At 33.6% G+C, this 18197-nt stretch overlaps 1 protein-coding gene across 4 annotated transcripts in view; it reads left to right on the top strand.

Annotated features, from left to right (window-relative positions):
- Positions 1-18197, top strand: part of LOC137656378 (uncharacterized) — a 109297-nt gene that overhangs the window by 69683 nt on the left and 21417 nt on the right. For 3 of the 4 annotated variants that reach the window (XM_068390565.1, XM_068390555.1, XM_068390572.1), the window contains one exon: positions 863-6070. In XM_068390565.1, the coding sequence (XP_068246666.1) occupies positions 863-1119 (257 nt within the window). In that variant the 3' untranslated portion in view covers positions 1120-6070. Of the gene's footprint in view, positions 1-862; positions 6071-18197 lie in introns of those variants that run through there. The other variant, XR_011046968.1, reaches the window with a different exon arrangement.

Below are 18197 nucleotides of genomic sequence, written 5' to 3'. Positions count from 1 at the left end.
ACCTTTAGGGAATTTTATTATACATGGGCATAATAATAGTGATGTTTAGAATATTTTTTTTTATTTTCATTTTATGACATTTTGCATATCAAAAGTATTATTTTATTCATAAAAGACATGAAGCTGTTACAAATGTAATATTTTGGACTGTAGGTTTAGTAGGTGTTAGATTTAGGGTGGTTGCTTACAGTGTTGGCAAAGCTGCAATTACTGAGACTTTGAGATAAATGTGTTCTTGTGAGTGATGATCTTTTGAAGAAACATTTTGTTGATAAATGGTTGCTAATAAACCTACTACTAGCATATATAAACACATTTATGTTTACTCTAGTATAATGCTGTTCTCCATTTTAAGAAAGAATGACATATTGAAGCAGTTAACCAATTGATCTTTTTGATTGATTGAATGATTTGCATATTTATCTCAATCTTTTAAATTCTTTCTTAAGAGAAGTTCAGTATATTGAAAATATTGTGTAAAGAAATACTATAGAAAATTAATGAGACATGATTATATTGGAGAGTAAGGAATGCAATCTTGAAACTAAAAATGGTTTAAAAATGGGTCTTTGGTAATTGAAAGTTGAATAAATTTTTGTTTTTAAATCCTGTTGCCAATTTCATTCGTATATTTGCAGAAACACTTAATACAGGATAAACATACATTTATATTTTTAGCTTTTCAACACTTGAAAGATTAAAAACAAATTTTGAAGAAGTTTGAATGATGTTACTGAAAGTACATATCAATTGTGTATTGCCTTAGTATTAGTTGATACTAGGATTTCAAATGCTAATGATTTGTTTTTCTACAATTGTTGATGTATGAATAATATCCTTGAACGTTCATTTTATATTTCAGAAGGAGAACTGAAGAACCTAGACAATGAATATTATGAAGAATACTACAACTTTGAGAATGAAATCACTTCCATAGGCGAGGAACACCGAATAGCTCTGGCACAGGTGGATGGAGCACTAGATGATTCTTACAATGGTTCATCAGATTCCTCAGAATCATCTAGTTTTTACCATTCAGAAAAACGGCAGTTGAATTTCTCAGATGACCATTCTATAGAGTTACAGCATAAAATGAAAATGCAAAAATTGTCTGCGTAATGCCTCAGGAGTAACTCTTCTAATTTGCAAATGGTCGTAAATGCAGCGCTTTTCAGTTGGTCTTGTAAAGGTAAGGTTCCCTTTTCACAATGTTGGATTGTTGGAGGCCAAGTAAGAGGGACTCAAAGATTTACTTTTGAAAGTTCCCCCCGTAATATCAGTAGATTTCACAAGTATCAAATACTGTACAGTACATTGAATTTTTTAAAAATTCTTACTGTATCTTAAGTTGTATTTTCTGCATTTTTTATATTTATTCATAGGTTTTATATACTATTTTGTTATTTATTACATGTAGGCAAAAATAGGGTGAAATGGTTATAGTTTTTAGGTACCAACAAATTTTCCTTGGCACAGTATTTTTTATCTGTAGTATTCACTATCATTATGAATTTTAGGTTGCACTACTTGTAGAATGTAGGTTAGCAATGTAATTGTAATATTTGTTTTTTTAACATAAAGCACAATTGAATTCTATAAATACTTTGATAATCATGGATTAATTCAGGGGTTGGTATTTTTCAGACTTCCTGATATTCAGGAATTAAAGGCATATTCAATTTGATTTGTTAAGATTTTATTTGCCCTAGTAGAAAAGCCATTGTGATATCAGATTCTTATATTCTCTCTGCACTCTTCATGACTTCCTCACTCTGTCTTATCTTAAATTATCATTCCAATTACAACAACTTCCATTATTATTATTATATCTGTTTTTCTTGTTATTTTTAATATTATCGTTAAGATTATTTTAATCCAGTCATGGGGCTGACTTGAAACACTTGTTCTTAACAGATACGTTACATCCTTTCTAGTACAGTAAATTAAAATCTCTTGTAAGGAATTAATGGCTGGAAAATAAAAATGACTGTCTAAAATTTTTATAACAGGGCAGGTTATGCTAGAGGTACTGACTTGCCTGAAAACTTAGGTTAGATTCACAAAGAAAGAGTAGTAAGTGTTTATGAAGCTCACTCCTATAATACCTATTTCAACATCATCTGATATAATTAACTAGCTTAGTTTTCTCTTGGTTTTTCTAACTAAACTTTGATTACTTTGAACAATGAAAGCAGTCAGCTCTCACCTGAACATGAATCCCAAAAAGAGGAATTGTTAAGTAACCATATTCCTCAAAACAATAAAACAAAATTCAATCCTGTGACCAGTGCACTTTCACAAAGTCACTTGAACCACACTCCCTGGATTTCATAGCAGTTCTAGAAGACATACCCTATTAAATCACAAATAAACAAACCTAGCCTTGATCGCTGGCATGAAAAACGTTTGAAGCTCATAAAATTGACGAGAGAATAGGGAAGGCGAGTAATGAAGATGTTGGCATATGCCTCAAGATTTACACGAAGCTTAACTAGAGTGAGAAGATTTTTATAAGGAAAGAAAATAGGATATTATATAATTTTAGGGTAGACCTAGGCATTTAGCTAGCTATGAGAGAAAGCCGTATGAGCTTAAGTGGAGCTTCATAGAATCATAGAAATTGTATATTTTCATTGCTTGAAAGTATATTTTCTCTATGGCTTATCAAGTAATATTTCATCTCGACTAAAGCTATATTTTTTCAAGCATTATATTTTAACCAAGTGTATCTAGACTAGTAAATGAGACTATTGAATTTTATCAATATGCAAAACAAAATCAATAACATTTATGAATAGTCTTAATAATTTTATAAAGGGTGCATTTTCATTTTAAGATATTTAGATATTTTAAGATATTGTGGCCCATGGGTGGTGTACGCATTGCAATCATTAAGCTGTCAAGAATCATGAAAATTCTGAGAGTATGTAACAAGGGACTAAGATATCTCCAATAAATAAGGAAATAGTGTAATAGTAAAAAAAGAGCTGGAAGTCTAAAAAAAGGAAGAAAGGACATGGATGAAGACGAGATCCTAATAGGATTAAAGACAGAAGAAGGAACTAAATTCATACATGTCAAATCTTGTTTAAAAAATCTGACTTGGAAAATCTCTGATAATGATAACTAAGGATCGCACATTTAGTTGAAAATCATGTCAGGTCTCAAGGTACTGTAAGAAAGATATTTATAAATTATCTTTATTTAGGTATGTCAATGGATTTACTATTTTAGTAAAATTTATGATAAAGATTTGCCATGTATTTATGCAATTGCTCCATTTTTCTGTTTTATCTCTGAATTTATTAAAGGGCTTTAATTATTGTTGTTATTAGTTGATATCAGGGGACAACCGAGTCTCATTTCTAGGCTGTCATGGTTCATCATAAGCACAAAGCATCTCTAATTATAGGAAGTGAAAATTAGACTGAAGCAAAGTTAAAGGAATAGGACAGGTAATAATGATGAGACTTGAATGAAAAGTTAAAGACAGAAAGCACTGAAGCTTTGGCCAAAGGAATGCTGTCAAAAATCTTTTTTTTTAGCATTGTGTCCTGCTTTGCACAACTGAAGTACAAGAAGTAACCCTCTACATGGCAAAAATAAGAGGATATTCAAAATATCGTTTATTTATAATTTTTTTTTTTACATATATATAAAGAGTTGAATTTATCATGACATATCGGCTGTACTGTAGTATCCTGAACATCCTCCCTTAAGGTTTACGAGTCCTACAACTTAGAAGTGATTCCCTACTTTATGTATGAGGGTATGCCTGATATATGGATTATATTTTATTTTACACTAGATTCTGATTTTAGTTAAGGATTATCACATGTTGATGACTTTCTTTCAAAAGTGTGCAGAGATTTGAACTAATCTCAATCTTATAAAGCCTTTCTGTGAGTTAATAGTTTCTTTAAATAAAATATTTTTTATACATTATACTTATATTTGATTTGGAATGCTATAATCTCCATGTTTTAAGTCAACAGTGTTTCTAGTCATTGGGGGTTAATTAGAAATTTTATGAAAAACAAAGATTAAGGGTTCTGCTAGTTTGAGCATTAGGTAAACTTATGGAGTTTGTGCCTCTTATAGAACTATTTTGCTATTGTAATTACAGGCAAATATTACAAATAGCAATTATGAAACCATAAACTAGTGGTACCATAGACTTAGCTCACTTGACCTAATTGCAACATATAAAGTGGCTTTTGAGCATTTCCGAATCAGAAATTAGGATTTGTTTACCCTCAAAATATATTTTTAATGCATCATGCATCCTCCTCCCCTAAGAAAAATCACTTTTGTTTGGGAAAAAACGAAACAGACTGCAATTTCTTTCTTGGAAATTTTGCGTTGACTACAAAACTAGTGTTTGCTGCACATGTCTTTTTGAAGTTAGTACTTATGTAAAATTTATTTATCATGGAAATGTGTTTGGCTAAAATTTATAAATGAACGATGTATTTCTTGTTTCATTGTTGTTGCCAAGTTGATAAAGGAAAGGGTTTTGTTTTTACTCAGTTCAGAAGTGAGATCCTAGTTTATTGTTTTTAAAGAAACAAAATTATCAAGTATATATGAAATTATCCCAGATAATTTTATTTTGGGTTGACAATTTGCACTACCTCTGCTTATTTTAGTTTAAATGACCAGAGATTGCACTACAGCACTTTTTTTAAGGTTCCACAAAACACAAATTTGTTTGAAAATACTTTTGTAGGTCTAACTTGTTTGGAGATTTTGATAAATGCTTGTGATTCCCATATTTTCTGATTTATGAATAATAATAGCTCCCACTTTTGTATCATAGAAAGGGCCAGCCAGTTTGACTCTGTAGTGTTTTATGAATTTCTGCCGATAGTTCTTAACTCACTTTTTAGAGGGATTCCATAATTTGATTCAAATCAAAAACTTACTCATAAATGAAATACAATTGGTTTTATGAATTTGGGTTTATGATGGCAAGCAAAAGTCATATCAGACAACTCCACAATGTAGGTGTAACTAACAAGAAGCTGTTGGTAGTCCTGCCTATGAAACAATGTTGCTAAACATATGATAGATGACAAAGTAATGTTGAATGGGCAACCATATTATTTTATGGATAACATATACCAAAGTAATTATTAATTAAAAGTGATCTTTTTTGTATTGTACCGTTGCTACTTAGTGGAGTTGCCAGATGTCTTCTGAGTTTGCTTTGATGTATATAGAAATTCATGAAGCGAACTTTACCAAAGACCTTTGAGCTACACATATTTGCTTGTATCTTCGTTCATTGTTTTTCTCTTCGTATTCATTACGTTTTAGTAATTTTCTTCATTATTCTTGGTATCACTTGGCTTGGTTATTCAGGTGTTTTAGATAATGTTTACAGAAATAGGTTAAGAGGCCTATTATACAGAAATATACCTAAATTATTGTAATTACTATGATTGTACTGTAATTATTTCACCCTTCTTTATACTGTATTTATATTTGTTAACCTTTTCATTGCAATAAGTCCTTCTTGAGTGGTTATTGAATTGGTTTAGTCATTTAACTGATACAAACTGTAAACTTCACAACAGTCAGACAAGTGGAATCAGGATGTCTGTAGAGAAAATGGAATTTTTAAAAGCCTTTCTTTCATAAATCTTTCTTGTCTTTTGAGTGTCTCTTGATACAGAATTCCCTCAGGGTGTCATCTGTGAAGGAAGAGTTCTCAAACTGCAATGGAAGGGTTAACTTCACCACTGAATTGAATAGCTTTAATTGTGGTCAGTTTTGACCAGTTCCCTTTTTGTCTGGTTTGTTAATTATTCTTTGTTGCAACTTTATGCTGTAAACTAGGCTGTGGGATGAGTGAAAAAAAAAATTCCATAAAACCAGTACCACTGCCATATAGATAAGTTGTTTTTGTAATAAAAAGAAAACTAAAGAAAATCACTGCCTAGGGAAGAAGTATACGCTAAGTGTTATTTAATCTTGACTGCTGTATATTTTCATTGTAATTAAAGTTAAGTGTTATTTCAATTAGAGCGATACTAATTTTGTTGATTAACACTTTCTTCTTCATTTATTAAGAGTGTTTTTGAAACTTGTGTGTGTATGTATGGTGAATAGGTGGTATTGAATTGTAAGTTTGTAATCCTGTTAAGTTTTGCTGGGTACGTTAGTATAGCATTATGAATATGAATATTCTTTTTTGTAGTGATACATGAAGTATTATTTGTTTCATTTTTTTTGTGGTGCTAATATCAGGAATATTGCGGTATTTCTCACATTCTTTATGGTTTGATTAATACTTTGTGATGCTCTAGAATTTTTTTTTGGTGTACTTGGAACATAAATTTTGAAAGATACCTTCCATTGCTGACAACACAAGTGGATCATAAGTTGTCTTGCAGTGTTGACACGAAATGCCAATAAGTTTTAAGATCTCGCAAAATGATTGATTTAGAAATCTCATGTATTAATTGTATTTTCTAATTGTCCTGATTCCTACATTTGGTCATAAGATTAATTTCAAATATTGAAGTTTTAAAGGCATAACTTAACCTTTCCTCTAGTTGTCTTCCTAGATTTATTTATATCTGTATAGTAAGGTATCAGTTGATGAAATAATTGGTGCTCTTTCTATTGTTCTTGCAAAACTCCTCTGATGTTCATATTGCTTCTCTCAAAACACATTTCTTTCCCTGCTTTGGGTCCTATATTAGACAAGAATAGAATTGATAGAGTGATGGCTTATGTGAACTCTAGTACGAAAAGTGACGCTTTGAAGTAAAAATTCTATGTTTCTCCCTATTTTTCTGTAGCATCTACGTCTATAGAATTTCTTCCTCCAAGAAAGTCATTTTGTAACAATGATAGAACATCAGGATTTCACTTTAATAAAATTTTGTCTGAAATGCCAACAGGACTCCTCATACTTATAGTAAAATGGTATGTCTGTCTTTTCCAACAGATCCCTGTCAAAGGAAAACTTTCCCTATTTATTCATATTTGGTAGAGCCTTCTTCCCAAACCATGGTTGCTGTTCATGGTCAAAGAGGGCTATCAAATTCGTCTGTCCTCCAATCCTCCCATGTCCTAGGAACCAGTATATTTTTTAAGTTCTCTAAGCAATTCCCCATAGGTCCATGTTTTGAAAGCAAAAATTGCAAAACTCTTGGAGAAGTATGTGATAGGTCTTAGAACCATGTCTCCATGGTTTAAAAACAGGTTAAAGAAATCTACATCGTTTTGTGAATGGTTCAAATGTTTACCAATTCAATTGTGTGTGTTTCAGTCTCAAGACAGCTTCTCAAGTCATCACCAGGATGATATTGCTCTTTTCAAATTGGATGAGATTTTTTAGAATCCTGGAGGTCGATGGAAAGGATGAATTCGTTCTGTTGAATGACTGTGCTTAGCATTTCCATCTTGAACTTGATTTGGAGAATGAACCGGTTCAAGTGGGAAAGGCCTCCAGCCTGCTGTCAGATTTTCCACTGAGAAAATGCTGAAGAAACCTGGAGACTTGTCGAGGGCTTCTCCAATGGCATTCTTTTCCAGCATCTTGTGAAACTTGTCTTGTATGAGAAGATTGGGGTTCCTTTGTATCTGAACAATCAGCTATTGTATAATGCTTCGTTGGAAAGAATTAGAGTTCAAAAAGTGTTGCCACTCAGGTTATTGGAAAAGCAGGCCTGGTCAATTTTGAAAAGTTTTTATTAACTCCAACTCGGGATTCTTTACTGTTATCCAACTGTTCCTTTTCAGGATTTTTGTAACTAAAATGTCGAAATCTTTAAAGTGGATGAATTGCTGTCAGTTTGGATGTGATGTATTCGTGATGCGGAACTAATTTCCAATGTTATTTTGGTTTGACGATCTTTGTCAGTTATCACAGGGAGTGCCCTATGAAGAGTAGGTTGTAGACATCTCTTTTCATGGGTGCGGGATGCTTCATAGGAAGGATGAGGTGCATCTTTCAGGGAAGTTGTCGAGCAAAACATCAACTCTTCCTATCAATTGCCTGGAACTTTGATAGTATTCAAGGCTCTTTAGGCTTAGGAGTCTCTGGCAATTAGGAAATGCATGGTAGTGTTTTCAGAGAGGACCAGGTGGATATCCATATTCCAGGTAGTGGAAGTAATGGTAACTTGGACAGATTTTGACAATAATCCTTGTCTTGGATGTTGCAAAATCACTCGACAAGAAGATAGAAGTATTTACTAACTGGTTCTAGATCCTCAAGCATAGGAGGTGGATTCCTTGTTACAGGACAGGTTAAATGCGGATCTATACCCTTTTCCTTCGTTTTCCACGATTCAAGCTTGGATAAAAGAGTTCAGTTTCTCTACAAATATCAGGATTATCGATAGCTTCATTTTGGCTTCAAAGCGAGTAGTTTACAGATGTGTGGCCTTTATTGTTGAAATGTCCAACGCTGCTGCCATGACGATCTTCTCAGACAGCCGGTTTTGAGGTCTGTGCACCTAAACCCCGTAGGTGTTACATCAAACCGTATGGAGATTTGTCTTCAATATTCTCTGAAACAATGTTTGGTAATGATTGTTTACCATGATATTAGACTTTATCAGTATGTTGGAGTTTGCATCCACAACAAGGGAGTTTTGTAGAAATAGATGTAATTTTAAAGATAAGAATTTTTATTTCTATAATCACTCGATGTTCATGTACAGTACATGCACCCTCTTCTCTAAGGGGCAAGTGTTGTCAAGAGGATATTAATTTCATTATTCAATTAATTTAGTTTTGACTGAAAAGCCAAATGATCTGCTGCATACCATGCAAAGGCTGTTGCCATTAACCACCAGCTTGTCTCAATTTTTACTAGTCCTGAGCTTATTGGAAGGAAATGAAATGGGAATATTTTTTGTTTTAATCTGAACGTTGGTATTAAACTAGGTTTTGAGAGAAGCAAAATTGATATCAGATGAATATAGAAATAATGAATTTATTAAAATCTGAATTATTTCCTGAGTTTTTATTCAATTTTTTCATTTATATTAAAGGGGTATTGTTGCATTTTTTTACATTTAATAACAATGTACAATATATCAGATTTTATGGTGAGTAGTGTTTGAAATTCTGCTGAAGTTAAATGACTGAAAGAATTATATTAGGTAGTTTAAAACCATACCCCGTATAACAGCATTCATGATTGTTCAACAATCCATGTTGTATGTACATTTCAGCTAGAGCTTTTTTTCAATTTTTGAATGAGGATTCTCATTAAACATATTTTGTAAATCAGAATTGGAATGTATTGTGGAGAATATTGTGTGTCTATAGTATTACTATTATAATTTTTATTGATTGTATGATGATTAATGCACAAGTTTATTGTATTGTACAATTATCCTTAAAACCTGAATGATCGTTATATGTTATCAGTGAATATGGACAAAAATTTTTCCAATCCATCTGTAGTACCTGTCAGTTAAGGTTTGCTGACCTTTGTGTGATGCTGAAGCTAGAATGAAAAGACTTATTTGATAAAAACTCTAGAGATAACGCTTTTAATTGCTTGAAAGTCTTCCTCAGCTTTTTAATCTCTCTTAGAGTATGTGGTATAGACTGCCTGGAGGTGGGATTATATTGGTCCAAAACTCTTAGATCACTATCTCAAACTTAGTGGAAGAGCTAATATTCTTTCCTTGTGAATCCATCTTTAAATTCACTTCAAATGTTCTTTTTATAATTAATGGCGGGACTGTGCTCTCACTGGCATCTCATGATAACTTTTAGCTCTTCAACAAGTGAAATGCACTTCAGTCCTTATGAACAGATGGCCTATTATGTTAAAAAAAAAAAAAAAGAAAACACAGGTGTAGGTATGATTAAAAGACCCAAGAATGTTATTGCACAACTCAAAGTATTCAATTTAATTCAATTCAAATTAGCAGGCAGCACCACAAGCTTTCCTAATCCACCTTGGATAAAGAATACCCACCAATAATGAATTTGAATGCTTGGTTTTCCCATAAGAATAACTATGGTCCAAAGGATATGCTACCCTTTGGATGATAACTCTTGATGCTCTTAATAATTTATTCTGATGGTTTATGACTGTTTGACCCCATTTGAATAATCTCCCTGTTATCAGGCTTTGCAAAAACCATCTTAAACTTAAAAATTCCTGTCTTTATCTAATTCATTTTAACATGGAAATTTTTATTTCAATCCCATTTTATAATGTTTTGAGACCCAATCGAAAATCTTCAACTTCTTTCTCAAGATAGGTGTGTTTCAACTTTACCTTCCTCAGTGAAGTAAACCACCCAACCCCAAGCTATCATGTGTCTTGACGCTGGTTTCTTAAACTAAGGTTTCTTATCCAGCCTCCTCATTGGCCAAAATCTCAGCAATCGATTATTTTATTAGTAATGGTTTCTTCCCCCTACCAAGTCACTAATCATAATACAGCAAAGGGTCAGATGAGAATTGGTTTCCCTCTTCACTTAGCAAATTGTAAATATAGTAATTTCTTGAGATTTCAGTAATGTAAATCAAGTCTCCCCCAAATTTGATATGTTATTTGTTCATGTGTGTTCAGGAAATCTTTCTGATGTGTATTGTGGATAATTAAGGTATTTATGTAAAGAGGACATAACAATTTATTTGTGAATGCATTTCTGTTCTCCTTTACTTAACTTGAAGTAACCAGCTAATATAGCACATAAAATACTTAATTAATGTACTGGTACAGTTAATAAGGAGATTATGGTGTATTTGTCTTTGTTGGATGGGCATTAATTTTTTTAAGGTATACTTAATCTTGCAGTTATAATCTTCTGTCCCCCTGAGTGCATCTGATGCTATTTTCTCTTTACTGTACAATACTTTCTTTCCTTTTAATATAGTGTTGTTAATAGTGTAAATATATTTTTATATAGACAGTACAGGTTATTAAGATAGTTATAACTATATTTTTGTAATCCATTGCATACTCAGCCAACTTACATAGAAAAGCAGCCCTGTATCGTCAAAGGATATTTGTTATGAATGTAAGCAGAAAAAAGTAGGGTTTGTAAGGGTAGCCAAAAAAAAATATATATTCTTCATTATAACCCAATGAATTATCACAAATATTGTGTCTTAAGTTTTAATTGAATGCCTACAGGGTGGCTCAGAGTATATAGAGGACATTAGCTTGAAGCTTTCATGTGTGAAATATTTTTAGAAATTACTCTGGTATTTATATCAGAAACAATTGAAGTATGTACTGTGGGATAGTGTAATATGTTTGGTTTAAGGCAGAAATATTTTTTTTTACTGCCTGCGGCTATGAAATTATCTACATCTAGAAGAGTTGATTTCATGGTGAATGGAAAATATTCCAAGTATGTTTTATTTGTTTTTGCTGACTACAAGAAATGTCAAGTTTTATATGCTAAAAGTAAAAATCAAGATTAAGAGGTCACATCATTCTTTTACACAAGTTAATTCTAACCTGTTTTGAAATAAGAGGTTTTGTTTCACATATGATTGGCTTATTTAGAGTTTCGGAATATGAACTTGAGTGGAAACTGTAACAAAGCGTTAGGCTTTTATAAATGTAATGCTTTATAGCTGTTATAAAATTGAAATTGGTAAATAACTTTTGAAATCATTTATTTCTTAAGGTTCTAGTATATGTTGATCCGTGGGCATAGTTGTTATTTCTGTTCACAAAAGTACATTTAAACACTTACCATATCTAAAGAAAAGATAGAAAAGACCAATTGTAGAAAGTTTGGTTATTGTGATTATTAGTAGCCATGTATCAAAATGCAGTGAGACTTGATTTGTAAATCAGACTTAATAGAATCTTGAAGGTAGTCCAATCAGTTCACCCAACAGGGATGTAATGTCGTTTCTGATGTGAACATACCTTTTTGTAAAATAAATTCAATGTCCTCAATGAAAATTTGTTTGAAGTAATTTTATTGAATCTTTAATAAAGAGGACTTTATTGCGCTGTATTAAATGTAGATATAATGCCATGTAGTCTAGATAGGGTCGGTATGCATAAAAAGAAACCCTTATTTCTAGGACAAGATTTAATGTTATGCAATCATTTGTTTATAGGAAATTTTTATTTTAAGCTAAACCATTTGAATGATAATGGCAGTGATGATCTTTAAATGGCAGCCTCAAGCAGGATTGATCTCGTGTAATGGTAGTCTTGTATAAAGACATTGCCTTTGTTTTGGGTGAGCATATGCAAAGGAGATTTCTTTTTATGGATTATAGAGAGGCGTGGACAGCTAATTTCCTGGAGTCAAGTTATGACCTATGTTGGGTATACTGTAAAATGATCCTTGTATTGGAATGCCTTCTCATGTAAAAAGCTAAAAGTATGAATGTTTAACTTATATTTTTAACAGAAAGTTTTGCACAACGAGTTTAGGGTGAGAAAGGATTAATATGAAGGTAGAAATATGCGATGTTCACCCTTGGTTACAAATGCATAACATGATATATTTTGATATTAAGGTTGTTAGTTTGGACTCCGTACAAGGAGACAAAGAAATTTTATAGAATTTGTATGGAGTAATATTTAACATATCATGGCCAAAAATCTTGTATTTTAGAATGCTGAAGTCAATGCATAATTATCTTTATTGTATAAAATAATACAGTATTTGATTTTATAAAGTAAAAGTAAAAGTTACTGTGGCTTTTTATATTCCTATTACACACATTGATTTTAATGTTAAATATATCTCAAACTAGGATGATTTCTAGCCTGGTTCCCTTACTATATAATGTATTTAAAAATGGTCTACTTCGTATCAAAGAATATCGCCTCTGCATAAGGTCACTGCTTACAGTTTACCTTCCTATGTGTAATGATTTTGGAGCATTCTTACTGTCCCTAGTTGAATTCACTACTGCCTTTCACTTTTTGTCAGTTTCCATTGGAATATAGATTATATGTTTCCCATTTTATTGCAAGAGTCAATTTTCCATGATTTTCTATGGTTTCAGAAAGTATTGTAGATATGTGTCTATGTTTGTGAAATATGACATGCAGATAGTCCTTGACTTTGATGTTCCAAATTACAATATTTCGACCTTACAATAATAATAGTTTTGCAACAAAGTTGTAAAATGTTTTTAATCTTTGTGTGGCAGCCAATCGCAGTAGCATATATACAATGTATGTTTAAACATTGCCTGAAATGAACCTGTCTCCCACCTTGTCAGATGCCCCTCTCTCACCAATGATTCCCACTGGTCAGTTGTATCAGTGTTAGTATGTGTATTTTGAAAAGAGAATGTCTTACAAATGCCGAAGTGTGTTTTCTGTAAGTAATGAAAAAAAAAACATCACTATGAAGCAGAGATTTGAAATTTTATGTCATGAAGCAGGGAAAGGCAGTCACTGCCATAGCATGTTGAAACCAGTTATCACTTAAAAAATATCCACAATTTTCAAGAACAAGTGAATAATGGAAGCTATAAAATAATACCTTTTATTTCATTCTATAATAATTGCAAACTAAGAGGATAGGACCTTTGGAAGAAGTAGAACAGTTACTGGTCACATGAATAGAGGACCAGATACAAAAGCATATGCCTCTCTGCCTTATGGTGATCCAAGCAAAAGCACATCACACTTTTCTATGTTCTGAAAAATGCTACCTACAGTCAAGAATTTGTAGCAAGTCGTGGATGTTTTAAGCTTTTTCAAAACCTTTTATACTGTAACTTTCATAGCATCACCGATTTTAGAGGGGGAGTGATATTTAAGGGAGAACTACTGTACGTAAGATCATTATAGTGAATAATTTCTTATCCACGCAAATATTCATTGTCAATGAAACATTTATTGGAAGAGAATGCTGAAGGGACATTAAATCATCAAATGGAAAAATCAATTACCGGATTTAAAGCCTAAAAGATTGACCGACTACCATTGGGGAATGTAGCTGGCCACATATTGAAACCATGTCGTTATCTATCACTCGTCATTATAAGTTTAGATCTGTAAGTTGAAGAAAAACAACAACGTATAGATGTGACTGATAGAGATTGAGTTGAGCTTGGAGAGAGAAAGAGAGAAGCAAAAGATATTTGAATGGTGTGAGAAAAAGTTTACAATGAGAAAACTGTGAAAGGCATGGCGTTTCATTGACAGCATTGAAGCTTGACAAATGGAAGACAACTATAAATGCTATGCAAAAGTTGAAGAGAAAAATGCATGATACTTATTACAGAGTGATTTATGAAGAATGGAAAAAACAGGAAATCCTCAACGGATATCTTTCTCAAGGAAATGTCTGCATCACCATTACCTTTCAGCATATTGCAGCTAAAAGATATATTTAAACTTATGCCCAAAAAGAGCGAATTAATGAGCATGTTTCTTTACCATCACCATCTTCCTCTTCTGACAACTTAATTTAATGTAACCACCAGTAGCCTAACATTTTTCAAGTGTCCTCGTGATGGACAAAATCTTGGTGAGTACTGTAGAGAGTAAGTTTTAAGTTTCACATCCATTGCATGCATGTTGCGTACCTTTTGTGATTTAATTCTAGGGTTACAATAATTTTACATTATGCTGTGTAGCTTTAGCAATATTTTAGAATTATGACATTTGTAGAAATTTGTAGAAATGGGGTTATGTATGTTTAATGCATGTAAAGTTTTATATAGTAGATATATATGTTATATGTTTCCTAATTTTTTTATTAGATTGCACTTCATACATGTAGGCTAAGAGTTTACCTTTTTTATTTGAATTTCTGCTTTTCATTACTAATACAGTATTGTAATTAATAGATACATGTACAGTACTATAAATTTATGTTTTGCTAGCATCTAAACTATTACCCTTCTTTAAGAGACTGGTTATCTATGCCCATCTTTCAATTTTTTTTTTTTTTTTTTATTCTCAAGGAAGGCATCATAGTGCGTCTTCATTGCAAGTCGAGGACTACCTGTATTATTTAATAGCTTCTGTCCAAAGGAATAATCCACCCAGAAAATTCCCTACAAATAAAATTTTGCCCTAAAAGCACAACTATAAGTAGGATCTACTTGGTATCCTATTAATGATCCAGGATCAAGTGCTGTGTAGGAAACTCCTTTGTTGAATTATGAAAGCCTTTATCTCATCATGAATTGTTGTTCCTACACAGATACAAAACTTTGTCCTTTAATAGGAATATACTTTCAGCAAAGTTGGACACTTTAGTAAAAACTTACAACAAGGTAGTAGTAGGTGACTGAAGAGTAGCAAGAAAACTTCATCCACTCAACAGGCTACATGAGCTGAGTGAGCTCCCACTTAGTTTTCAACACCAGATGTTACAGACATGGTTCCATCATCCTCATCTGGCTGTTTAAATCTTTATCATTTTTTTTTAGATAAAAATGTTGGTAGATCATGTGCGATGGGTGATATGGAAATGAATGATATTCAGTGGTTTTCCCTGTAACTGTCTCTGTGTGACAGTTTTCTGTACAACTTTCAAGTATCTACTTTCTTGTTGTTGGACAGCATTCCTATTTTTTGTTATTCCCTCATTAGTGTGACATTGTTACATTGACGATGACATAATCCTAAGGAAATTGGCATTCCTTAAACATTGCTGTATTTCATCAGAAGACCATGGTCTTCCCCCATTATGTCTACTTGCACAAAGTCTTCAAGCCCTCTGACACTATACAATCATACATGGCCTGATGAGACGCCTCTTGATTTTACACCGCGTTTTAGAGCATTCAGACACAACACATTCAGATGCCATGTGATTACTATCTTGCCTCCAAGTACTTGAGACATTCATGTCACAACACACCTGTCACCTGCTTCTTTTTAACGTTCCACTCTGTCGGATACGTTTAGAAGTCTTTCTATGCATCAAGATCTTCATATACTCCGAGGGCAGTTTACGTAACGAGATTTTAACTCTTCTGGAGACCAGTCAACAACACAAAACCTCACTCGTCCTCGTATTTAGTTGAAGCAAGGTACTTCACAGGACTACTTTGAGCCCTCTTATGGTCTTATTTCATACGCGCTATCATTGGCAAGATTCCTCACCAGCAGCAGGCCTTCATACAACGGGCAGACTCGCTACTCAGTGCCAACGTTCGCCCATCATGAGCACAATACTTCATTCTTTGAGGTCACACAGGAGCTAAGTGCAGCCTAAGAAGAATTTCTTGAACTACATACCGAGAATTCTTACCTCGCGTGAGAGTTGGAGTCCTGTGATATCATCAACTCAGCACCCAATTCCAGATCAGTGAAAACAGAGAAACACAAGGAAGAGTCCACGTTGCTCAGTGTTTTAACACTCATTTGTGAGTTCAATGAACTTTTAGTGGCAACCATAGCTGTCATCAGGGGAGGAATGAGATCCATTGGTTGACCTTATTTTTGACAATCATAGATCAAAGACTTCCTAGAGTGGCTTTGGTCGGAACTTACTTGTGCTGCTGCTGCTTGAGATAGGGTCAATTCCAAGATATCTATTCAGTGGAATTTCCTACACTCTAGACATTCTTAGCCTTCAGTGAACATCATTGATCAGTGGCAATCACATGCTTCACTGCAACCGAGGACTTGACAAGACGTGGGACAAAGAATATGTACCCAGATTTGATCCTGTCGGGTGTCAATATCAGGACCTTCTTGGAGCACCAGTAAACTAACCATTGGACCAACTGAACCCTGAAAAGAAGTGATACCATTGCTTTCTACTTTGGCCGGCATGTGAGACAGAAGGCAAGTTCTTTATGGAATGCACCACTTTTTAGACTGCAGCCCTATTCCCGCCGAAGGAAACGGACACTAAAATGGTAAAACAGGAGTACCTCTTCCATCGACCAGGGACCTTAAAGGGTCTAGGCCCTTCAAAGGCAACTTCTGGGAATTTTATCGCACCTTAAAGTTGGAGAAAAAAAATTTCTGGGACCTATAGATCCAGTCAGCAGCTCCTTTCTTTTTCCCCCTATTAAGACATGGACAGTGCTCTGCTCTTTCACTCTCAACCTAGCCATTCCAGGCAAAGGCATAGGAGGATGAAAGGAAGAGGGAAATACTGAAGTCAACATTACCTGCCTATAGCTGCTGCTGGTCCAGGTGTGCTAGTCAGGACATTGAACAAGCATGGAACTGGTGGGAGGATAACCTTTGTAACAATTACTGCTTCCTTCCCTCCGCCACACACTGATAATGTTCTAGACTCACCTTCCAATGACGCCCGATATCTGCAACAACTTGTCTTGTGGAGGTGACAAGAAATGAGCACGTTCTAACACATCTAAGAAGCTTCTTCGGATTCCTAAAGTCGATTCTTCTCTATGGAGAGATCAACAAGGGTCTGGGGGTCAGTCATCGATCTTTACATTAATATTATTATTATTATTACAATCTAAGCTACAACCTTAATTGGAAAAGCAAGATGCTATAAGCCCAAGGGCTCCAACTGGGAAAAATAGCCCAGTGAGAGAAGGAAACATGGAAATAGTTAAACTGCAAGAGAAGTACTGTAATGAACAGTGAAAGTAAGATGGAATAGTGTGGCCGAGTTTATCCTCAAGCAAGAGATCTCTAACCTAAGACAGTGGAAGACCATGGTACAGAGGCTATTGCACTTCCCAAAATTAGAGAACAATGGTTTTCATTTTGGAGTGTCCTTAGAAGAGCAGCTCATCATAGCTAGAGTCTCTTTTTACCCTTACCAAGAGGCAAATAGCTAATGAACAATTACAATGTGTTGTAATGAACAATCAAAATACAACATTTTAAGAACAGTAAAATGTTAAATTAGAAGAATTGTTTGGTAATATCAGTGTTGTCAGGTGTATGAGGAAAAAGGAGAATGTGGTAAGAATAGGCCAGACTGGTGTATGATGTTGTTATTATTATTATTATTATTAAAAATTAGGCTATAAGCCTAGTTGGAAATCAAGATGTTGAAAGTCCTAGGGCTCCAACAAGGAAAAGTAGCCCAAAGAGGGAAGGAAACTAGGAAATCAATAAATTGCAATATAATAAACAATCAAAATAAAGTATTTCAAAGACAGTAACAACATTAAATTAGGTCCTTCACATATAAACTATGAAAACTTCAAAAACAAGAGGAAGCGAAATGGAATAGAACAGCATGCCCTAGTGTACCCCAAACAGGAGAACTAATCCAAGATAGTGGAAGGCCGTGGTACAGAGGCTTTGATATTACCTAAGACTA

The sequence above is a fragment of the Palaemon carinicauda genome, chromosome 1, assembly GCF_036898095.1.
Source record: "Palaemon carinicauda isolate YSFRI2023 chromosome 1, ASM3689809v2, whole genome shotgun sequence".
Lineage (NCBI taxonomy): Eukaryota > Metazoa > Arthropoda > Malacostraca > Decapoda > Palaemonidae > Palaemon > Palaemon carinicauda.
The sequence above is the reverse complement of the archived record's forward strand: the minus strand, read 5'-3'. Positions and strand labels throughout refer to the sequence as shown.